Below are 25,058 nucleotides of genomic sequence, written 5' to 3' on the forward strand. Positions count from 1 at the left end.
AATTAATAATATAAATAAATCGTTCCTAGAAATAGAGTAATTAATAAAAAAACTATTATAACAGGACAAAAGTTCTAATAAAAAGAGAATAATAATAATAATGTTTCTTAACGTTCTCTTTTTCTTTTTTAAATGCGATAAATGTTCGTTATCGATGAAGATTGAACTCTATTTATGTGGAAATATTTCTTAGTAATAAATATTATATTAGTAACTATTGTAAATTCAATGATTAAGGTAGATCGTATGACATCATGAATATTGCGATTGACAAATGAGGTAACGTATTGAAATATTCCTACCAAACTGAAACGTCTCAACTGTTATAGATAATTCAGACGGTTGAATGTTTAAGTACGATTGGAGAATGTTCAAGATTTAATCGAGGAAGATTTGCCAAAGTCTGAGAGTTTGGATCGACAGGCAAGGAGAGAGAGAGAGAGAGAGAGAGAGAGAAAGAGAGTGAGAGAGAGAGAGAGAGAAATAAAAAGAAAGGAAAATCATTTGAGATATTTTATAAAAATATTATTGGTTTGATGGTATTGTCTTTAAGGATAACTATTGTGACCCACTTTAAAACAAAAAAATCAGCAGATCCAATTCCACTTCATTTTCCAAAGTGAAGAGCTTTTGTGTTTTAATGGAGAAAATTCTACTCTCTTTCTCTCTTTCTCTTTCTCTCTCTCCTTCTCTCTTTGGAGCTATTTGCCCTATGTCATATTTCTATGCCGTTAGGTGAAAGAGGATTTGTGCTTTCATAGACACGATCCATCTACCATCTTGACAGTTTAAGAGAGAAAGAGACAAAAAGTTACGCGCACCAGTTGTATCTTAATGAGCTATAATAATTGAGAGAGGAAGTTAGATTTGTCTTATCCAACTTACTCTCCTTTGCCAAAGTTCTAACAATAAATTGAAATAAATCTTTTGAATTTTCTTCTAATAATAATCTTATAAATTAAATAAATAAATAAATAAATAAATAAATAAATAAATAAATATATATATATATATATTTGTATAGAAATGTTTTTTTAATGAGAAACGATACAACATTAAAGAAAAAGAAAAGGGCAAACCTCGTGGCAAAATTTGAAAAAGATTGTTTTCTTTTTTTTTCGGTGTGTGTAAATAATTTAGTCGAAAAAGTAAATTGAGAAAAAAATATCTTTGAAAAACCTTTTCTAGTATAACTCTTTCATTTGAAACGTAACTCTTAAAAGCAAAAATAAATAAATAAGAAACCTAAAGAAAGGAAGAAACTACATTTCTTTTTTGGGGTAGGTGCTTAACTCGACAACGTCAAAGAAGATCGACATCAAAACAATGTACATACGTGTTTAATATTGTAAAAGAACAAAATTATGTTCAAGATCAGACAGAAAAAGAGAGAATGAGAAAAAGAAACTCGAAGTGTTCACCTATAAATCCGTAAAATGCCGTCATGCGAAGATCGTTAAGAAAAATATTTCCATTCGCGTCTGTGTCTATATGTGTATATTATATATAATAAATATATATATATATACGTGTACGAGAAAAATATGTATGTATTGTATACGTGTGATTCGATGCAATGAGGTAAGATCACGATGAAAGAAACAGCAAAGGTACTCGTAAGTGCAGCTGCGAGTTGTAGATGACGTTGGTCATCCCCGACGTCATTTACCCGGACTTAAATTCTAACATAAGTCAACCAAACCAACGTGTGTTTGTTCCTCTTTCTCTTTCTCTCTCCCCTCTAATGATATTTTCCTTTCTCACTCATTCCTCGAGACCAAACTACACACCTGAATCCAAACCAAGATTCTCACGAGACTCGAGGCGCTTCGAAGCTCGTGCGAAAAGTTCTCATGTAAAAATAACGTTCTGTCAGGTTCCCCCTTTACCCTGTTTTGACAGCATATATCATCAACCACATGTTAAACTGCATCGTCTTGGCAAAAGATTCTGACAAAATTTGACGCAAATTTAGTCTGTTTTAACCTGGGTCAACGTATGAACTTTACTGCTTTTACTTTGACACGACTCTCTTGTGTTTTATTTCTTTTATTATTATTATTATTATTATTATTATTATTATTATTGGTAAGTATAAACTAATTAATTTATTGTCAAGTAGATCAATTCATTTGAAGATAATTCATCAAATATTAGTGTGAGAGAGTAATCAAAGTATTGGTATAAGTATAGTAACGAATCATCAAACATTTACACATATATATGTGTCTTCTTTATGTACTTTATATTTACATTTACCTATCCGCGAACTAAAACTGGATCACTGGATCACTGAACATTCGAAATAAAGCGAGTAAGAATTCTTTTATTAAAATGGATCTCTCAATAGAAGAATTTCTTTGAACGTAAATGGAAACTATTTTTGGTTATGTATTATTCAAGTATCATAAAGTACCATTATTCTATTAACAATACAAAAAAATATTTAAAAGTGATATGATATCCGTTAATAGAAATAATTATTGGTATATTTTTAAAAAACTTTGTAATGTTGTTTGCATGTGTAATTTGAAAATTTTCATTTCTATTCGAATTGATAAATAAATATGTGTATACAATGTAACATTTATACCAGACGCGATTAATATAACGCAATAACATTAACGCATCATTCAAAGTTGGATTCTAAGAAAAAAAAAAAAAAGAAAAAAAAAAGGAAAAAGTCATTAACAAGTATGAAAAACTAACTATGAGAATATTCATAAGATTGATCGTTTAAAAATCTTACAAGCATAACCTGACGTCATATTCGACATCTGCCACAATACTGAGAATCCCATCGCCATCATCGTCGTCATAGTCATCGGTAGTAGTGGTAATAGGGACACTGAGTGGGGGGCTGGGGGAGGGGGGAGGGATTGATGAAAATAGGAAATTCTAACCAGCTCGACGATAAATCGTCGTCCTCGTGGTTTGAGTTATAAGAAGGATTAAAAATTGCGCCGTAGGGAAGGTGGCTTAACGGAAATGCAACGTTGAGAAGTAAAGGGGCTCAGCTTAAACGCGATTCAAATTTTCGATCCTTTTACCATAAAGAGAAAAAGAAAAAGAAAAAGAAACAAAAAAAAAAGAGAAAGATGTGGATAACGAACATTGAATATCCCAGGGTTTCCTAGATGATTCGGCATTTTCAGCTTCATCGTTACTACGACCCGCTCTCATTCATTTATTATTTTGTTTATTTTTCTTCCTCCCCCCCCCCTATCCCCTATTCCTCTTCTCATCACATTTATCCCCATTCCACCGTATACCTTACGACAAAAATAAATCCCCCATAATTGCTCGTGAAAAAGTCAAAGTAATAGAATAAACGTAATATGCAAGGGGGTAAAAAGATAAGAGAAAATAAATAAATAAATAGAAAAAAATCTTAGAGAATTGGGTAAATGGGGGAGGTGTGAGGTGTGAGGTGGAGGGAAGGGGGAAAGGAATAGGAGGAAGCTTTATACGTGTTTTATTCAACGAAGCGAGGCAATAATTGAACGAGGTGTCAGTGAAGCGTATCCAGGAACATTGGAGCAAAGAGAAAGACGACAAAGCCCTTCAATAAATAGGACAACATATAAAGCAGCATCAGGAGTATGCAGTTACATCGGCTTAACGTAAATCTACACTACCATACCAAGTCACGATGAATCCCGCGATAGATTTTAATTAAATTTCCGCGGTAGTATCCTCGCGTTGTAACTTATTCTCTCACGATCGAACTTTTCGTCGAGATTCTAACATAAAACTGGATATTACACGCATATCTATAAACAGTTATATTCATATATATATACACCTATATGTAGCTATAGTTATACAATATACATTAAAGATAGATATATATATATATATATATACGTAGAAACACGTAACGTGGTATATCGCGTACCCTTGACACGATCAGTTGGATCGTTGCCTTGTGCAATTAAAGAGCCCATAACTGAAGACATTAGTTATTAATTCTAAAACAAGTAAGCAAACCCTGAAGAAAATAAACGAGAAAGAAATTATAATAATATACGTCGTCGATAAATAAACGATAATAATATAGTGTATATATATATATATATATAAAACATCAGGTATGGAATACAAAAGTAGATTTTTTTTTTGTATTTTTCTTCTTTACAAACCTGTTTTATACTTTCTTAAGTAATATCTCCTCTTCCCAAGTTAATCCGATATATTTCGTTAGTTGAATAGGAGAAACTAGGGGGATGGGGAAGGGGGATGGGGAAGAGGGTAAAAGGGAACGGTTGGCGATCGTTGACCGTGCCGAGAAGAAGGAAGAAGAAGAAGAAGAGGAGTGCAATTCGCTTCCTCATCGGAATGTCGGTTAGTCCGAATTTTCTGTCGGCTTTCAAGATCTCTCTCTGTTCTTGTTCCTCCAATGACACGTGGCCTGTCTCTGTCCATATGTCTCTAAACTACTTCTACCTTCTTCCATCGGTTCCTTTACGAACTCCTATATATGATCTGTATATATATGTATGTCTGCATTTATGTAGGTATGTGTGTGTGTGTGTGTATGTATGCACGAGTAACACTCTTTGCAATTGGCAAGGGAGACAAATGCGGTGGGACAGAAATTGGCTGTGGCAATTTGAAGAGAGAAGAGGGACTGAAAAAAGGAAAAGAAGCAGAAGAAGATAGAAGAAGAAGAAGAAGAAAGAGAGAGAGAGAGAGAGAAAGAAAAGGTTTGGACGGAGCTGAGATAGTCGGTGCCAACCTCAAGTTATTCGCATAACTATCCTGTCGTCCACTTCCTCCTCCTCCTCCTCCTCCTCCTCCTCCAACTTTTCCACCTCCTCTTTCTTCTTCTTCTACTACTACTTCTTGTTCCTAACACTCTCACTCTATTCGCCTTTTTCTTCTTCTTCTTCTTCTTCAGCAACCACAAGACCTAGTCCCGGCCCCCTTTTATTCATAGAATAAACAGGCAGAGCAAAGCAACGCGTTCGGAAAAGTCAGGACGACGTCGACGAAGATGCCTGCAGCTGGGCACATTGCTTTGCTATGTGTCTGTCTGTCTATCTTCTTCTTCTTATTATTATTATTATTATTTATTTCTTTTATATTATTTTATACCATTTGATCGAGAACGAGAGTTGGAAAGTTTTCGTAGTAATTCGAACGAGTTATATCCCTCTAGTAACTTTCTATCTTATAAATCTTGACGGTATCATTTATATTCCAACTTCTTCACAAATATCCAACAAACACCTAGAGAGACATGCATGCATATATATATATATATGCATGCACCATGCACGAGGAGTATTATATCTGCATTTATATATCTGTATCTGCATATATTAGATTATTCTCATTAATTTGAACGTTGGGTAGCAGTATCAGGTCAAAAAGTAACTTCGTTTTATAAGTCGAAGAGACTTTGAAGTCATATCCGCAGTCCAGTTCATACAATACATACATATTTGCATATATATATACATATATAAAGGTTACAACGCAATGCAGTAGTGTATATGAGAAATGATGATAATGCATTATGCAAAAAGATATGACAGAAAGGGAAAATGGGGAAAAAAGAAACGTGTGGATCTTATCGAATGAAAAATGTACGTTTCAAAGGATGAATCATACCTGGGGACATACTACATTCAACAACTATAGTCTACTGAAAAAGACATCGAAACTTCTTTAGACTTTTGTCCATCCGGTTTTGGTAGGAAATGGGGAATAGGAATGATAAAAAATGGTATAGGGAAAAACTAAAGCTAAAGATAAGAAGAAAGAAAGAAAGAAGGAAAGATAATAAGATAAAAGAAAACAGAAAAATAGAAAAGAACACAAGATGAAGTAGGAAAATGGAAAGACGAGGACACTTGCCGTAGAAAAGTATATTTAGAGCGAGCACGTGGCACCCGGGTTGGTAGATATCTTTCGACTCCGAAGAAAAGCTTATGGCAATGTGTGGGTACCTGTTGCCACTAACTCTTTCTCTACCTTAACTTTATCCCAGAACCCGAAAAACTCACCTTTCTTTCTTTTCTTCAAACCCTATTCTTTTACTTTACCTCTCTCTCTCTCTTTCTCTCTCTCTCAATCACTTCAAAAGTATCCTTAAGATATATCCTTATTGTCATTAATTAATAATCTCATTTTTTTTTATTCTCATCATTTCACGTTTACCGTGTCAAAAAAAAAACCTAAATTACGATGACGAAGTGATAATAAAAATGAACGTTTATTAATCGCTAGATATTCTATTATTAAATCCTATTACCTCTAAACCTTAAATGAGAATTCTATTTAAAAAAAAAGAAATAGAAAAAGTTGAGAGAGAGAGAGAGAGAGAGAGAAAGAGAGAGAAAAAAAGAAATTCCAATAGACAGGTCCGAAAACAGTGAACGTTTATTATTCGCTGGATATTCCAGTATTACTTGGAATCGAGCCAACGCGTGTTAAACGATCGATATTTATCGAATAAACTTGGATGGAATGAATATTGTCTGTTATAAACTGAAATCATTTTGTAGTTTCTCTATGATACACTATATATATATATATACATACGTAGAAAGTATTCATGAGAAATCGTCGTTAACGTGACAGGTGTAGCTGCTGTCATTTGTCGTAAAATAAGATAGAGATATATAGAGTTAGTGAGTTAACCACCGCGTGTAGGTAGTGAAGATTGTGGTGAAAAGAGTAAAAAGCAAGTTGATCAAGAAAAGCAAAAGTGCAATGAACTTGAAAGAGACGAACGTATGCGTGAGTACGTGCGTGAGTGCGTGCATGCGTGCGTGTTGGTGGTGATCAAAAGATGAAAATATGATTTACGAACGTACTCTAACGTTCTAACCAATTACCATCCTTTCATTCGAAAACTAAACTAAACTAAACGAAACTAAACTAAACGAAACTAAAACTAAAACTATCCAAAGAGAAATATGCCTCGTTAAAATTAACACCTTTATACGTAAAACCATTTGTAACAAAATTCCATTGAATGAACGAACAATAAAGAAAATCAATTTTTAAACATATCTCTCTTTCTCTCTCTCTCTTTCTTTGTGTCGGATTAAAATCGAGAAAAATAATAAAAGATGATTAAAAAAAAAAAAATTAATGCAAACGTTGCATATTTCGCTCGAGAGGGAAAATGCACTCGCAAGAGATGCAAGTTTCTGGTTCAAGGTTAACTTCTCTCCCATAGAGAGACTGAGAAAAAGAGAAAGAGAAAGCGATTGAATGAGCATGTGTGTGTGGTGTGTGTGTGTATGTGCATGCGTGTGTTGAGTGTTTGTTCATGTATTTGAGAAAGAGAAGGAAAGAGAGAGAGAGAGAGAGAGAGAGAGAGAGAGATAGAAACATCGTGCAATGGTTCGGATGAAAGTCTTACGTAAACGATGATGTAAGAGCCGTTACATCGTTGTGTAGATGATGTTACGTGATGCAACGCCATAAGAGTACCGTAATTTAAAGGAAAAATGACCATTACAAGCAAATATAAGAACAGAAGCTTTCATAAGAGAAGCAAAGCAAATCGTACACAAAAGAATAATGCTCAACACTCATACTCCTGTTGACAGATTTTTCTTCATCTCTTTAATCTTCATCTTCCACATTTCTCTCTTTTTATCTTTTTTTTTTTATTCTCAACCCTTTTTCTCCATTCTCTCAACTCGAAGAAGAACAAAGAAACGTTTATACGTAAACAGAAATAAATATATAGAGAAAAAGAAATACTCTTGTAATGTATATTTGTATGTGTAACGTGTATACAGATATAGAAGATGTACACACGAAGAAAAAAATGAAATACTTTATGTGTGGGTGTGTGCATTAAGTGGGTATGTGAATATGCATTGAAATATATATAATTAGTATGATATATAATATAATTTAATATTAGGAAAAACACACACAAAATAGAGTTAGAAATAATTTTCTAGAAAATATTTTTAATATGTTTACACATAAAGAATTTTTCTATAAATTTATATACATTTATTGAATGTTCTGTCGTTAAAATAATTGTAAAAATTATATAGACGCCCTGTCTGCTTCGCAGACTCAACCTGAATATTTATTTATATACATATATTACATATAATACGATTGTTACAATCACATATCAACAGGATATCGTTGTGAAACGATATAAAAGCTTTGAAGAGGAGCTTCGCTCGAGAGTACAATAAATTCGTGTGTTGCTGATCCCAATGGAGCCAAAAAATAAAAAGCAAAAAAAAAAAAAAGAATAAGAAGGAGAGAGAGAGAGAGAGAGAGAGAGAGAAAGAGAGAGAGAGAGAGAGAGAGAGAGAGAGAGAAGAAAAATCAGAGCATCGTCCTGATTTTTCTTTTTCTTTTTTCCTCGAGAATTTCAATTCCAGATTACGTAAAACTCTCTCGTTGGTTTACACGCAACTACAACATTCAGGTAAATAAATTTTTCAACGGTAGTACTTCGACCTGGTTGAATAAACGTATGACAACAAGTACAATAAAAATAAAAAGAAAATAAAGGAAAAAAGAAAAAAAAAAAAAATAAATGAGGTATAGGATTAAAAGAAACTTTTTCACTTTCACTTGTGTGATATACACCGGGAGTGAATGGCCCGATCAAAATACCATAATCTAGATTGATCTAACGTGAGGATCGAAAAGATATAACGAGGAAAATATAAGTCACGCGTTGATTACGTTACGATTCGTTTAAAGGATATACTAAAAGTATGGGAAAATAAAGAAAAATGTTGATTTAAAAAAAAAAAAAAAAAAAGAAAACACGAAAAGAAGAAAAAAAAGATATAAAACGTTCTTACAACTTCCTGTTTCCTTTAGAAACCTGTTGGAAATGAACAAAAATGAACTCGGGTGTAATTTATCATGATCCAGTAAATGTGTGGTAACGTTTAATACTTACGCGTATATATTTCTCTCTCTCTCTCTCTCTCTTTCTCTTTCTCTCTCTCTCTTTCTCTTTCTCTATGTCTTTCACTATTACTCTCTGAAAATATATCAATGTGTTCCAAGTTTTTGGAAAGATCAAGGTCCCTATGATTTTGCCAAGAATTGGAAATTAATGTTAACCCGTTAACCGAAGATCGGATGAGTTAACTCATCAACCAGAATTCTTTTTAATCTTTTGATAAAAGTGCGACATATAAATCATTTCTGTTCTTAATCAAATGGAGAAGAAGAAGAAAAAAAAAAGAAAAGGAGAAAATTCTTAAATTTACAAGCCATTAATCTATCCTAAGCTTCCTGGTCACCATAATTCTAACGATTTTATTTTATTTTATCTTATTTTTAATCTATTAATCATTTAACGAAGTATATCTTAAACCGCATAGAGATAGATTGAGAGAAAGAGAAAGTGAAAGAGAGAGAGAGAGAAAAAAAGCATCAAATTTTAACATAGACATGTTTTTTTTTTTTTTAAACTATTCATTTTAAACAAACGATAAATATAACGTAATAAAGAAACAAAAAAAAAAGCTCGCGTTGTGTGGTGGCTCTTCGTAATAAAATATTAATTTAAATAAATAACCGTGTATACTTGACAATCGAGAATCTCCTGTCCCGTTAACAGGTTAGCATTTAATAACAACAACAACAAAAAATAAAATAAAAAAAAAAAGAAAAAGAGAAAGAGAAGGACATCTAGATGAAATGTTAAACATAATTACCATACTACTACATCACTTTCAAGATCACAAATGCTATTAACTTTTTCTATTACTTTGCACGAGCATCGTACGTTAAGTATCATAAATTTTTCTAATGATTAATTTGCATGCATATATTGATGTTCAACAACTATTATATACACTTTCGTTATATCATAAATACTTAGATAGACAATTAATGTCATTGTATAAATGAATTAGTTCTGGTCGTTCGATTGATAGAAAAAAAAAAAAAAAAAAGAAGAATTTAGAGAAAGAGAAAGAGAGAAAGAAAGAAATCCTACGTTTCACAAATCGTCTTGTGGTCCATAATTTTTAATAGACAAAATTAGGTTTCGTTTAGAAAAAAAAAATAAAAAAATACACATCTGGATAAATAAATAAAGAAAATAAGAAAAAAAATGAAAAAAACTAAAGAAAGAGAGAAAGAGAGAGATAGAAGAAACAAATTTAAGTAAATGTACGAATCGATTGCAAATTGATTTTCCTCTAAGCTAATTTCGAAATATTCATCCATACATTCATACATACATACATACATAACATGCATACAAACATGGATAGATATATAGATATATATATATATTTAAAATACATAGACGAGGATATCTTCCCAGAAGCAAAAGACGCGATACAGAAATAGTCGAACGAGAGAAACAAGTTTGAAAGCTGAGGTTCCACAACTAGCGAGGCTCTTTCACGTCGCTTAGAACACGTTTGCGCATACCTTTCGTTCGCGAGACCGCGACGGTACGACTCCTGTGATAATTATAAACCAACATAGTATGATACATGCGAGAAAGAGAGAAAGAGCAAGTAATGTTCATCCCAAATCGTTTCTTTCTATGCCCATTTCGTCCTCAATTATTCCTTATTCTAACATTTTACAACCTCATTTATACGAATTTACCAATTTCGTATATTACCCCTCCCCCTTAGCCCCTACCATCATCACAAATTAACATATTGATAAACGTTTGGAAAGGAAATATTTGCAAGTATTATAAATAGATGTGAGAAAAAAAGAAAGAGAGAGATAGAAATGAGGATGAAGAAGATAGAATTGTGTTCTCCATTTTGTATTTCATTTTTATTATTACGCATCGCGTGGTTTCATGTGATTTATGACACTATTATATTATTCCACACGTTTTTCTGTGGTTTTCAATATATAGATGACAGAAAAACTAAACTACAAACTAAGAGATGAGAACATTGATGTATATGTTACCGTCAAAGCCGAAAATCAATCATTGCTAGTAATTCCTCGGCATTGTTATCAATGCAAAGCGCCTTCTGACGAAGTATTTGAAAAGTTTTGGTAAATATTTTATATACTAAAAGTTAATAGACTTTTATGAAACTTATATTAAATTAAAGTACACTCTTTTGTCTACGCGTAGAATACCTAATCGAGTTAAAAATTTAGCATGTAACTTCATAAAATGTCAGAGAATGCAATGCTGTAAATTGTGCATCTTTGCAATTTCTTTGAAAAGTTTTGGTAAATATTTTTAATACTTTTAGCAAATGGATTTTAATGATTTTTATATTAAATTAAAGTGCACTCTTTTATCTACACGTAGAATACAAATTTAAGTTATAAATCAATCAGCAAAGGTTCATACAATGGCAAAGAATGCGATGCTGCAAATTTTTCCTACTTTGCCATTTCTTTGAAAAGTTTCGGTAACATATAGGCTTTGACGGTAACATATATATAAAAAAAAAAAAATAAAAAAAAGTAAAGAAAAAAGAAAAAACGGAAACTTGTTCACCTATTGATTAATAGTCTAAACATCAATTATGCGATTTCGTGGGAAATAAAAATACTTCCATTAAGAACCGTCCTTGTTAAGGATGAAAATATACGATAGGTCGTCCGTAAACGAGGATCGTAGACGGATGAAATAATGAAAAGAATCGATTACGAAAAAAAGGACAAACGTTGAGAAAAGAAAGATTCTTCTTTCCCGCAATACTGGTGCAAGGATGCTCGTAAGATTTTTAAGGACTGTTACAAACTGTTTCAGACCGTTTTATACTGCGAAAATAAAAATTTTCTACCTCGTCGTCGTCGTCGTCGTCATCGTCATCCTCCTCCTCTCCCTCCCCCCTCATCACCCTCCTACTCCTCCTCCTCTTTCTGGTTGGTTGCCGAGGTAAACGAGAAAGTATTCATTAAAGCGTTTACGATCCGTACGATCAACGAGATAGTCTTGTTAAAACGTTATCGTTTACATGCCACGACCTGTTCGCCATGATCTAACACACTCTTGCCGATACAATACTGGGTGTTCCTCAAATAATTTACAAAGAGTTTGATTACACGATTGTAAAATTTCATATTATTTCTTTCAATATTAAATCTGAAAGATATTATAATTGTTTTTTCTATTCTCTACATTTCTCTTACAGATTAATTCTTTCAATATATTGCAAAATAGACAACGACAAGAAAACAAACATAGATCAGCCTAAAATAAAAATCCAATGGAAAAAGAAAAATCGTAATCGATTTAACTTTGAAAATCTATCCTAAAAAAAAAATGGGTAAAACATAAATTTTGCAAATATATAATAATATATCACATCCATAATCTAATAAATTCATACTCAATCTCTAATTCGCGTCATTATTTTTTCCCCCATTGGGGGGTAATAATTTAAATTAAACGATTTACGTGTGTTTAACAAAAAAAAAAAAAAGAAAAAATCGCAAAAAGATAATGAAAAGTCTGGAGGAGTAGAAATTTATAATGATTGTATCTATCGAATGTAAAAAATTTTCGCGATCACTCGGTATTAGAGGAAAAAAAAAAAGAAAAAAGAACGTATACACACACATACGGAGAGAGAAAGAGAAAGAGAGAGAGAGAGATAATCAGAAAGAAAAAAAGAAAGAAATATATATATAGAGAGAGAGAGAGAGAGAACACACGGTATATTATACTGATGATCTAGGTTTTAAAGTTATCTTCGGGGCTACGTCCGATCGAATTGAGAGCTACTCGGCCGTGAATATCCGTGAATTATATACCCCAACGAACGATATACATATTGCCTAGGAGTTTAGCTTATCGCACCCGTACGCGTTTAACGCTTGCCCATCGATTTCGCACAACCACCTATACACAAATCTCTATGTAGAAATGTATATGTGTTAGTAGTAAATGTACAACGATCTACGAGCATTCACATCCTTCCCAAAAAAGGGACAGAATGATCGAGGGTTCCAGTCGAGTCATCCAGATTAGAACACCCCCCCTTTTTTATCACCACCCCCTCCCCTACAGCTCCACCTTCCGAAACATGACTCCAAAGGGAGAGGATGAGAGAGAAAAAAAGGACTAAATATATATTTTAAATAACAACAAAAAATAAAATAAAATAAAATAAAATAAAACAACATGGGAAAAAAAATATCTAGACGCGCCGGTGTCGATACATCTATTTGAAAAATATTAATACATCATATTTTTTCTCGTCGACGTAATAGACGACGGTGACGGACACGTGTACGATATCTTGTCTTTCTTTCTTCCTTTTTTTTTTTCTTTCTTTTTGTCACGAATCATCTTCCAAAGAGATGAGTATTTTTCTTTGGGGGTTGGGAGAAGAAAAGAGAGAGAGAGAGAGAGAGAGAGAAAGAGAGAGAGAGAGAAAAAGAAAATAAATTATTCTCTTACCAGTTTTTTTTTTCTTTTCTTTTTTTTTTTTATTTTTATTTTTAAAACTTAAAACTTCGTCGAGAATATTTATATACCACTCGACCGTGTTACTTTGAAGTCGCATAATTCATTTACCCGATTGATTAATTTTATCGATCATTTAGAACATGTCTAGAAAATTATTTAAAAAAATTTAACAGAAGAGAAAAGAAGAAAGAAAAGAAAAATACAAATGTAATATTAATCGCGAGTATCGATCCGAATCGTAATTAAAATTTCGGTGGGTGTTTTTTTTTTTGTTTAACGTGCCACGTGTACCATCCGTGTGATCGACGTTTTATTATTATATTTTTATATATCATTATCTTTAAAATCAATAGCGAGATCAACGCGTTTTGACGAAAACAACAAATTAATATTCCAATCGGAATATTAAAAAATAAATAAAAAGAATATACAATATAGGTCGATTAGATGAATTTAATATGTAAATTGGCATTAAACAAAATAGATCGGACTGACTCTAGTGAATTTGCCGACAAGGAAGAGAGGACGACTATGACGACGAAGACGAGACATAGGCCAGCTCCAACTGTGGTTTATTTCGAGCTTTAGTGGATGCACAGTGACTTGGAATGGTAGTGGAGAGACGAATGCACACGCGCGTAACTTCCATTGTGTATATGTATAAGTGTATACGCACGCAAACAAGTAAAAGGGATAGGATTATTTAGTAGTCAGTAAAGCGTAATAAACCTAACATTTCTACTTATTATAACCCTCGTGACGGAAGGACAATAAATATCTCGATTTTACTACGCTGCATCGGTTCTATTATCTCAACATATATATACGTGTACATCTTTCAATATGTATATGTGTAAATAAGTTTATTTGTGCCAGTGAAATCCAAACGGAATAATACATTTGCACCTGTTAGAAACGACCTTTCCCGACACACGTCGTCTGTGCTATAAAAGCAGCAACACTTAGGGACGTATAAAAGTCCATTCGACAATAGCGTACGTGTATTTTGGAAACGTTCAACTATCGGATTTATTATTTTATAAGTACGCCTATATAAAATAAAAATACACGTGCATATATATTTACAAGTGTACTGAAAATTAGGTTGCATTCTATGAATTTCTACTGAAAATAAAAAAGAAAAAAACTTTTATTATCGAGAAATGGATGAAGATAGCGAGACAAAATAAAGGGGGAAGAAAGGGGTGTATAAGTTATACAAGGCACCTGTTCGACCTGATACAAATCATAAGCGTACAACTTGGCACCTAGAAAATGATTAACATGGTAAACCTCCTTCTTTCTCTCTTTCTTTCTCTCTTTCTCTCTCACACTTTCTCGCCTTCCTTAACAGCAAAAAAAAGGAGAGGAAAATAAAATATAATCCATTTCCTGAACACGAGAGTGAAGATAAGATTCGCGTGAAATACATTTACGAGTATAGCACGTGGTGGCCATTTATAAAATGTTTATAACCATGCCACGGCAATTCCAATAGCAATACCATCAGCAAATACTAGTACCTTCTTCTTCCCTTCCTAGAGACCCCCTAAGTATATAATCAAAAATAAATTGAAAGGAAATGAAGTATTGTCTGGTAATTGGAGTAAACATTGAAATATCATTTGGACCATCTGATTCTTAAAAAGAAAAAGAAGAAGGAATTGATGATGAAAAATGAGAGAATGGGGTAGGTATTTTATCGAAAATGATCAGTTATGTTGGAATAAGTTCTCTTCTTCGTTGGTAGTAAGTAACTGTGAATCGAGTCTAATACGTCCCAGGAGAAGCTTTTGACCGGCACAAAACTCGAGTTATTTGCGGCTGAGCGGCTAGCACGCTCGTCTTCCGAAGTGATTGATCGTTCGCCTCGGTGTACCGTGACTTCTTCTTAGCCCCACCCTCTTTCTCTCTCTCTCAGATCTCTAATTTTCTTTCCTTATCTTTCCTGGACTGGGAGTATCGTCGTTCCCTTCTATCTTTCTTCTTCACCACCTTCTTCTTATTCTTCTTCTTCTTCTTTTTGGACTTGCCTAGCGAAATGACTCACATAGAAAGCTCTTACTGTGAATTTGCATGTGTATGTGTCTGTGTGTATGTCAATGTATTTACGCATGTATACTGGCTGTTCCAAAATTCAGTAGAGGAACCGTCAAGGGTTGGTGTCAGTGAGGCCAAAACAAATATTTTTTTCTGTCAAACAACATCAGAAGACCGGAAACACTAATGCGACCACAAAATAGATCTGAAGTAATAGTAAAACAAGTAAGACCGGTAAGGATAATATTTCTTGTCTCACAACAGTTGTTCAATATGTTTTCCATTTCGTCTAGAAACAAAAATCAAATATCGACCACCATGAATTATTATTTGTACAACAATATAGTACTGTGTACAACAATTTAACATACTACATCCTGTTTTTAATTTTGAAAAATAAATAATCTCTAATAATTTACAAAATAATTTCTCTCTCTCTCTCCTAGCTGCGACACAATAATTAAGTTTAACTACTCTAATTATTTAAAATTTAATACGCGTCTCTTTTTTAGGTACCCAAATATAAGTGTGAATGTTTTCTTTATCAGTCAAACTATTTTTTGATTACATAATATTGGGATAAGAAAATTATGTCCGGATGCTGGCTGACAAAAAAATGTTTGCCTTGGCCTCCTCGACTATTCCTAGCAATTTTTAAACTATGTTTTGAAACAGCCTATATAAAAGACACAGAAAGAGAAAGAGAAAGAGAGAGTTTCTCTATTTCTCTTGCGGACAACGTCGCGGACCACGGATGGGATATTTTCAGAAACGTCGCCGCGATGGAGCACATTGTGTCTCGGTGCAAGTGCCGTTTTATCTTAACGTTCTTCAAGAGGGTAAGAAATATGCGTCGAAAAAGGAAAAACTCGACACCTCATCCCTCTCTATTAAATATTACTGGATCATCCTAATGATATTGCGATATTATTAAATGAAATGATACAACAATAGAATCCTCCAAGAATAAATAAAATATTTCTGTCCTATTTTATAATCCTGACCACAACTATGGTCTCTAATTATTAAAAGAAACCATTACTTTCTAGCTACAGTTATTATTATAAAACACATATGCATATGTTTTATTGATTACATGTGCATGTGTTCTATAATAATGTTCATTGTTCAATTATACATATCACCTGTGTGTAATAATTCATCATAATTTTGTTCTTATAAATAACGAAACCATATATCTTTCCAACATTTTCAGTATTGTTCCAACTAAACTTTCATCATCCAAACTAGCAAGCAGCAATTGTATAGTTTGAATAGAAGATTAAAAAAAAGAAAAAGAAAAACAATTTAGGCTCACCTCCTCATCGGACGGTGGTTCCTCGTAGTCAGAAAGCGTGTCCTTGAAGACGAAAATGCATTCCGAGGGTTCCAATTGGCGAGCGTTGCCAAATTGAGTTTGTTCGTCGGTCGCCTGACTCGGCCCGTTCGTTTCCACCATCTTCGGTAATTTATCAACTGGAGCCATATTACCTCTCCCCTTACGTCGCCACAAACCTAACAGATTCCACAATAAGGACCTTGACCAGTTGTATTCACTTTTAATTACTCGTTTCGATTTCTGGAAAGAAAAAATTACTTCAAATTACTTATGTTTATACTCCATTGCTTTCGAATTTCGCGCATCTATCCAACTTTCAAAATTCCCGCCTTTCGTTTGAAGTTTTCATTTGCTGTCATTATAGACAATAGACAATAATAAAACGAATCGAATTATTTAGATTGTTTTTTATATTTGATAAGTGTGTATTTTATTCTTTTTATATTCGTTTTATTTTCTATCTGTTCTGTTAAACAAATTCAATATTGAATTGTTTTTACATTTTTATCACGTTTTTTTGAAATCTTTAAATATGAGGTTATGTTCAACAACACCGGTCTGCCATGTAGAATTTGAGTAGATTTTCTATTGTTTTATAACAACAAGTGAATAAGATTTATTTTTTTTTTTTAAATTATAAACTATAAGTTTAATTGTTTTTTTCTCACATATTATTTCGTTTACAATATGTAGCATGCTTGCAATCTTTTTGAAAGAAATTATAGTAAAAATAGAAAGATGGTACCTGATTACTTACGTACCGAAAAAGGCTTAACAATTGGGTTAGAAATATTTCGAAATCTTGTCCAATTGTAAACACTTCTCACTATCAAATAACACGGATTTAAATATCTCGACACATTTCGATCGACTTTCCAGTTGTAAGACGATACCGACATTATAAAAAATGTTTATGCAATGAGAATAGCCGCGCCATCTCGCGGAACGAATGACTACTACTTGTTTTTAATGTCGGTACATAATGTAAACTCTCATATAAGAAACGATAAAACTAATGCCATCTGTTGTTTCAACTTTATACTAAATAAACGAAATAGCGCCAAGATTTGAGTGATAATTTTCTCAGTAACTTTCTCGACTACAAAATTAGTTTTAATTCGATAAATCTCCTAGAAAATAAGCTCATAATAATATTTACATCTGTATGTACGATACAAAAATATGTCTATTCCTTTAATTCACATAAGTTAAGATACTCGTAACAGTATAATATACACTTATAAAAATATAATATATTATATAAATAACGCGCACATATATATATGTGTGCGTTATAACATTACAAGTATAAAATTGATATTAATTCAAATAGTATTACAAACTCAAATAAGAATTTTGTAATTTAAGAAGCAATAGTATTATTAACGCCATCTCTTGAAACAAAAGCTGTTGAAAGTCTTGACTTTAAAATGATGTCCGCTTTAATATTACTTTGGAACGTGCATTCCTCTAATGAGATTTCTTTTACATTGTCTAATAATTCGATACTACCAACTTTGCTTTCAGGACCACTTAAATATTTCTGTGTTTCCATTCGAATAGCATATTCTTTGAAAAATCCAAGTAGACATTTTTTTGCCATTAAAGTAGCATCATCGTGTAACTAAAAAATAAATTTTATATTAGTTACAAAGGAAATTGATAATATTATGTGAATCATTTAAATATTTTACCTGAATACCCTCAGAACAACTCTTGAAACTACATTCGCTCATGCTGACTTCACCTCTTCCATAAACAACAACAGCAGTTCCTAATCCATCGAAAACTGTCTTTTCCATAATTAATTTTGCACCTGGTAAAACGACTATGCCTAATTTAATAATACTTTGATTCAAGGCAAATATTCTGCAACCAACCATTCGTACACATTGTTTTCTAATAATAATACCAGCCTGAAGTTCACCAAGATTAATAGATATATTTTCTAGTAGAACCTGTAAGAGAAAATATTATAATCTATTAGCAAATATGTGTGTGTGAATACTTCTTGAAATATATTTAAAATAATATATCTAACTTCTTGGCCAGAAAAGTCTAACAAGGATGGTAAACTTTCTATGTCATTTGCAGAAAGAATTATATTTTCTGCTGTGCCAATTCCTTTAATAATACCGCCTTCTTCCAAACCACCGGACCCTCTAATTTGATGTAATCCCTCTCCAACTACAACAATATCATTTTTGTCAGCAGCAAGTAAAGCTTCCTGTAGACATCCATAGATCCTATAACAAAAATATCAAGACCGTTAGTAACATAATCTTTAATTCGTACTTATGATAATTTATATTTTCGTACTTGAAGAACAGATCTGATGAAAAGATTGTTTCGATTTGACTCAATGCATTTTTTAATTCAGTCACAGTACTACCAAGCCATACAAAATGAGCCTCCTTTTTTTTGTCCTTGTTCTCAGACTTTCTCGTTTGTTCTTCTACCATAAAAGATTTTTGATTCCGCGATATGATATCTCTGATCGCAGGATTTTCAAGTACCTCCATTTCTGTTTTAATCTGTTGCAATCTAAAATGAAGATTCATCAACTGACAAGCTTTTCCATCGTCCAATAAACAATTTTCACTTTCTTCCTCATCAGACATTGCTTCTTCTAATTTAGAAATTCTATGCTGTATTTCTCTACCTTCTCTTGTCAATGATCTGATAACATCGCAAGTATCCTTACTGACACAACCCCTTTTCATATCGAAGAATAATCTAATTCTAGATTCTAAATGTAAAGTCACCCAATCTGAATCCTCATCATCATCAATGTCCCATGGCATCCATAAATAATTATAAAAGAATCTCAATTGATCGATACAACAGGAAGTACCAATCATATCCAAAGTTGTATTTAATTGACTTTGCGTTGGATATAATTCTATCAAAGGAACATCGTATTTTGCAGGCAAATGTATTTCATCTTGTACAGCTACTATTTTAACTAATGCTGAAAGATCATTAAAATCTACTTGTTCAGCTTGGACAACGACAATGGTGGGATAATGAATTTTAAATTCTTGACAAGTCAAACGAGGAATTTTCCATAACGCTTGCCACCCGGTTGGTTCTATTACAAGTTCAACGTAATTCATCCATTCTAATTTAACTTGTGATGCTGGTACAGTCTCACCACGACTTGATAATATCTCACTGAATTCTATCAGTCTTTCTTGAAGACTTTTATCAAATGTGTAAATTTCCATTATTGTTTCTGAAAAAATAATTAACATATATTTGTAAATAATTAAAACATTTCATTACTTACTATCGTATTAATGATATTCAAATTCACTATTATCTTACACTTATTAAAACTAAATATAATATTATTAAATTTAATATATAGAGATAATTGGTAAGAGGATTATATGAAGCGTCATTAAATAAGCAACGATGAACAATCGTCGTTACCGGAACCCAAATTTTTACACAACCTTATCCCGCCTTCTCCGTTAATTATTATTATTATATATTATGATCTTTTATCATTATTTAATATCATCTATATTATTTATAAAATTGAATTATTTTTAACATAAATATTTTAAGTTCTCACGTTTTAAACTGATATCTTGACAAGGATGAACAAGTTTCAAAAGTTACAGTGCAGCCATTTTAATTAAATGACCAATCAGATGATCTGTTGTTCATCGTTGCTATGGGAAGCTTAGAATATCAACATTCTCATTATTTACAGGTTACCATTAAATACAGTTGCGTAATGTATTTATATATGCAAAAAAAATATATTAGATATATTTATATTTAATATATTAACCTTTAACGTTTCGATTATTTGCTCATTATAGTCGTCTAGTGGATTAAATATGGCAAACGAAATGATTGGTTCGTATTTATTATGCAGTTTCATATATATAACAATTTTCTTATGTGATTAAAATGAAAGATTTAATATTTTATTTCATCACCATCTTGCATTATATCTATACAAAAAAAATTTATCTATACATTTAATTATTTTCTTATATTTTTAAAAATATTTTTTTATTTAGAGGATGATTGTTTAGAAATAAATCCAGGAAAATATCTTGAACAAACTCCAAAGATTGAATTATTTGATGTAATTATTGGCCACATAGAAGATCTATTATTAGGTATGTTTAATATTATAAAAATGCAAATCATTTATTATATATTATTCTGTGTGTGTATAATATATATTTTTATAGATGATGGCTTTTATGCCATGCAAAATGAATTTTTAGAAAAATATTGGACCATTTTTGAACCAGCTGAAGAAAATAAATTAATTTATACAGAAATATTTAATGAATATGTAAGTTTTATATACAATATCCTGGACTAATTTGTCATCTAATTTTCGTAAGTTTTAAAAATATAAATTTCTTTTTCTCAGAATACAACTGTAGAAACTTATATTGTAAATTATCTACAAAAAATTATACCCCATTTTAATATGGATGTTCTTCTTCGTGATTTGAGGTAAATATAGTATTAACTTTATCTACTATATTTTTAAAAATAATTATAAATTTAATATACCGTTTTTTTTAAGAGAGAAAAAAGCAGATTCAGACGGCGAAGTTTTTGATATATTATCTGCAGTTACAGATTTCCAATCATTTAAAGAAATGATCCTTGATTATCGAGCTGTAAGTTACTCGAAATGTATTTATTATTTTTAACAAATATATATATATGTATTTATATATATATATTTTTATGTAAATATTTTTAGGTGAAAGAAGGAACAGTTCCAGATCTTAGCTCAGGAATATCTGTAACATCTGTCAAAAATTCATAGCTAGAATGATTATCTTTGTAAAATCATAAAAGCATTTATCAAAAGTCATATTTATTACAGTGTAAAACTCTACATATACGTAAGAAAATAATTGGGACGTGTTTTGCTGGTTTTACCTTTTCGATACTTCCATTGAAATGTTTTTATAATTAGAGAAGTGAAAATAATAGCTAATAATATTTTAATTAATGATATCTTTATAAAAAATTAATTAGTGCATAAGAATTTCCATTTGTACAAGTTTGCTATTGGTTTCGTTTGGCATACGATACGGTAGTGTTCCTGCAAAACTCGTCAATGCTCTTGCTTGATGTCGAAGATCACGAAATTGTTGTTCTCTTGCTATTTCATCACCCGGTTCCATAGATCGTAATTTTTGATATTGGCGATAAAGTATCGTCATAGTAGCTAAAAGAACATCTGTTAGTGTCCCAGCTACTTCTGGTGACACTCGACGCAATGCTGTTACCCTTTCATCCACATCTTTGACGTGCAGCGGCAATATTTCTGATTCAGCGATAGTCTGAAATGTAATTTTTAAGTTATAATAAAATGAAATGATTTTTTAATTAAAAATGATTTATATATTTTTTCACTTACTCTAAGTGCACTCTGATATTGATCATTGTGATATTGATCAAAAAATACCATAAGATGTCGCAAAGTATAAAAAGAAGCAACCAATTCAGCTGGTGCTTGTATTGCAATACCATGATACCTACAAAATTGTATATATTCATGTAATTATTTATAAATATATTAATAGAAATAAATAAAATAATTATTAAATAAAATTTTATATACCTTGAGGCAATATCGTTGGCAGTAGCTTGCAATCGAGTCCTTAATGATCCAGGTGTTCCTCTTTCGCTTACGACTTGTGCCAAAAGTGTACACATTAAACTGAAAACTTTCTCATGATTACCAGCAATATCATACATCGTAATAGCATCTTCCAGAAGCCCTTTTCTATACAATGTTTCTGCACATATATTTATAACGTCGTCTGTATTAACTTGGAACTGATCTAAAATTCCTGGTAATCTTCTATCCTTTTCTATTTTTCCAACAAGAACACCTCGATTTTCAGGTGAAGCATCTACAACCATTCCTGCAGCTGACGCAGCAAACATATTTCTTTCATAGGGATCTTTCATGCATCTAAAATTATATCAAAATGTTCATTATGTAAAAGATTTTAATTTTAAACTAGAATTTATTTTCCGCGTGAAGTATAATTTTACCTTAATAAAAAGAGATAGTGCAGACTTTCTTTAGGATCTGAGGATTCAAATCGCTTAACATACAACAATATCAATCTTGCAAAATTTAATCTTTTAGCAGGTGGCTTGTCAGAAGGGTCAACGCTTACAAGCGGAGCTAGAACGCTTTGACTAACAGATAACAAATTATGTTCATTCATAGCAGCTGCCAGGTGGACAGCATGAGCTAAATGACGAGCACCTGCACCTCTTGCCAAAAATTCAATAGCTGCTTCGAACTGACCAGTTAAGAAAAGCATGGAGAAATATAAGAATGGCTGTTCATGAGCATGATAATAAGATTCACCTACAATACATAAGAAATGAAATAATTTAATTGTATTCATTAATATGCACTTATAATAATTAAGTTTTAGTAACGTACCATATATTTCAGAGATTGTCGTTTGGAGATAATCCAAAGTTAATTTATTTTCTACTTCTGGTTGATCTCTAACTTGGCACAATTTTAGCCACAAATAATCATCTGCTGTTGCTATTACTTCGGAATGCAAGTCATCCGGTTCACATGGAACCAATGCGCTATGCGCTGCTCTCTTGAAAGCATCTGTCGAAGATTTAACATGCTTTTTATAATGTAATCTTAATACTGACTCGGCACGATTACCAGGATAACGTTGTGGATCCTCGCTCGCTTCTTTCAAAGCAGCTTTAAATTCTGAGTAATGTGTACTGCATTGTGACAAACATTGCAATGCAGCTTTGAAATCTCCGCATCTCATACAAAAATAAACTAAGGGCCACAATGGTTTACCATCCACCACATCTTCTAGATCTCTTAAATTTTGTATTTTAATACCAACAAAGCTTTTTACCAAAGGTACAGTGCCTGGAATACCACCCCTTTTAGCTTGAACTAAATTTTCATTGATTACAGAATTCATAAAATCTCTATATCGATTTTCAAGATAATTTCTTGCTAACGATACAATCTTCTGTTCAATAGCAGGACTAGTTCTCGATTTAATTTGATCTCCTCTCGGTGTTGGTGGAATATCTACCATAAACTTAACCATTTGCCACAAATCAGTAACCTTCTTGTCGTTAAACGACTCACTTGCTTTACAAAATGTATTAAACAAATTAGGTCTTATTGAACCACGTAGTACATGTTCATTGTAATTTTGTAATTCTTTGGCATAAGCAACTTCCACGTTAGAGAGACCACTAACCATTGATCCAGCCAATTTGGTACGTTGTGGAGTTCCCCTTAAATCTACTAACTCTCCTGATGGAGCTGTCATTGCATTTATTATCTCAAAGCGCATTTGTTTCCATTCACCCAATATATGTTCCATTTGTTGAACTCTTGTAAGTTCAAATGTCTAAAATACGAAACAAGTTTGACATTAACAATACTTATTAAAAATAGAAAAATATTTTGACTACAAACAACAAAAATAACATTTACATCTTTATGAACTTCTTCGATGATAGAGAGAATTGCATTTTCTTTTTCATTTCTCAGGTAGCTAACGATGTCAGTGTCAGCGATAGGATCCAATGGTTCAAATGTACACCTTGCACTGAGTGAGCTTAATTTTTGTGATATTATTGGTAGATCAACCCCCCGAGAACCTAAAAGTAGGTGACTGAAAAATAAAATATTTCTTATATTATTATTACTATTATATATTATTATAATTATTATTAATTAATATATTATAAAAACTTACGCTTGCACCTGATTGTCTTGAGTTGCAGTTTGTGCGACACGTGACCATAACTCGTTAGAAGCTTCTAATATTTGACGTAAATTTCTTTCGACCTGTGGAAGTTCTTCGCTACCTTCTACAGCAGCTGATAATTGTTCCGCAGATCTTAATAATTCACTGAAACCACTATCTCCAGTAACTCGTGAAGAATCTGCTACAGACATTTCGCTATATGCCGGATCAACCATTTTTAAAGCGCGCTAACAACATACTGATCATTATTTCGAATCCAATATGGTTGACCACGCTGACCAATCTAATAAAAAATCTTAAAATAAGATAAATATTGTCTAGTTCTATCCACACACACAGACATATTTTTCATTCATATTATTATAATTAATATATTTAAAATTTACGAACTATTTTTATATAGTAATTAATTAAATATTTTTTATAAAAAAGACCTACTTTTCAGTTGAATTTATTGATTATTTAAAAATATATATTTCCCGCGATTTCGTCGACCAATCAGATTTAAATATTTTTTTCTATACTTTGG

The 25,058-nt window shown here is 32.0% G+C and overlaps 4 protein-coding genes across 8 annotated transcripts in view; 1 reads left to right on the top strand and 3 right to left on the bottom strand.

Moving 5' to 3' along the window:
• LOC106786182 (RNA pseudouridylate synthase domain-containing protein 2-like) overlaps nt 1-17,662 on the bottom strand; it is an 89,487-nt gene extending 71,825 nt beyond the window's left edge. Inside the window, exons 1-2 of the mRNA XM_014747292.1 lie at nt 17,510-17,662; nt 16,728-16,988 (exon numbers count right to left, since the gene is read on the bottom strand). Of these exons, the coding sequence (XP_014602778.1) occupies nt 16,728-16,988; nt 17,510-17,647 (399 nt within the window). The 5' untranslated portion in view covers nt 17,648-17,662. The remainder of the gene's footprint in view (nt 1-16,727; nt 16,989-17,509) is intronic.
• Nucleotides 17,663-17,956: 294 nt separating this feature from the next.
• Nucleotides 17,957-21,313, bottom strand: LOC106786183 (SHC SH2 domain-binding protein 1). Of its 5 annotated transcripts, none has more exons than XM_014747299.1 (5): nt 21,297-21,313; nt 19,068-19,983; nt 18,790-18,994; nt 18,443-18,706; nt 17,957-18,372 (listed from the first exon to the last, which is right to left on the bottom strand). In XM_014747299.1, the coding sequence occupies exons 2-5, from the start codon at nt 19,973-19,975 to the stop codon at nt 18,112-18,114; spliced, it is 1,638 nt and encodes a 545-aa protein (XP_014602785.1). In that variant the 5' UTR covers nt 19,976-19,983; nt 21,297-21,313; the 3' UTR covers nt 17,957-18,111. The 5 variants fall into 5 exon arrangements, with proteins under 5 accessions (XP_014602785.1, XP_014602784.1, XP_014602782.1 ...); XM_014747298.1 differs by lacking the exon at nt 21,297-21,313 and adding an exon at nt 20,551-20,585; XM_014747296.1 differs by lacking the exon at nt 21,297-21,313 and adding an exon at nt 20,329-20,382.
• LOC106786184 (ADP-ribosylation factor-like protein 2-binding protein) lies at nt 20,416-21,605 on the top strand. Its single transcript, XM_014747301.1, has 7 exons — nt 20,416-20,485; nt 20,582-20,618; nt 20,786-20,887; nt 20,963-21,069; nt 21,151-21,236; nt 21,310-21,406; nt 21,493-21,605. Exons 2-7 carry the CDS (start codon nt 20,600-20,602, stop codon nt 21,556-21,558), a joined length of 477 nt encoding a protein of 158 aa, XP_014602787.1. The 5' UTR covers nt 20,416-20,485; nt 20,582-20,599; the 3' UTR covers nt 21,559-21,605.
• On the bottom strand, nt 21,593-24,807 carry LOC106786181 (nuclear pore complex protein Nup93-like). The gene is made up of 7 exons (XM_014747291.1): nt 24,518-24,807; nt 24,253-24,433; nt 23,206-24,166; nt 22,803-23,127; nt 22,363-22,719; nt 22,159-22,276; nt 21,593-22,081 (listed from the first exon to the last, which is right to left on the bottom strand). Exons 1-7 carry the CDS (start codon nt 24,742-24,744, stop codon nt 21,770-21,772), a joined length of 2,481 nt encoding a protein of 826 aa, XP_014602777.1. The 5' UTR covers nt 24,745-24,807; the 3' UTR covers nt 21,593-21,769.
• Nucleotides 24,808-25,058: the final 251 nt, after the last annotated feature.

The sequence above is a fragment of the Polistes canadensis genome, unplaced genomic scaffold, assembly GCF_001313835.1.
Source record: "Polistes canadensis isolate GaletaPanama2010 unplaced genomic scaffold, ASM131383v1 scaffold_67, whole genome shotgun sequence".
Taxonomy (NCBI): domain Eukaryota; kingdom Metazoa; phylum Arthropoda; class Insecta; order Hymenoptera; family Vespidae; genus Polistes; species Polistes canadensis.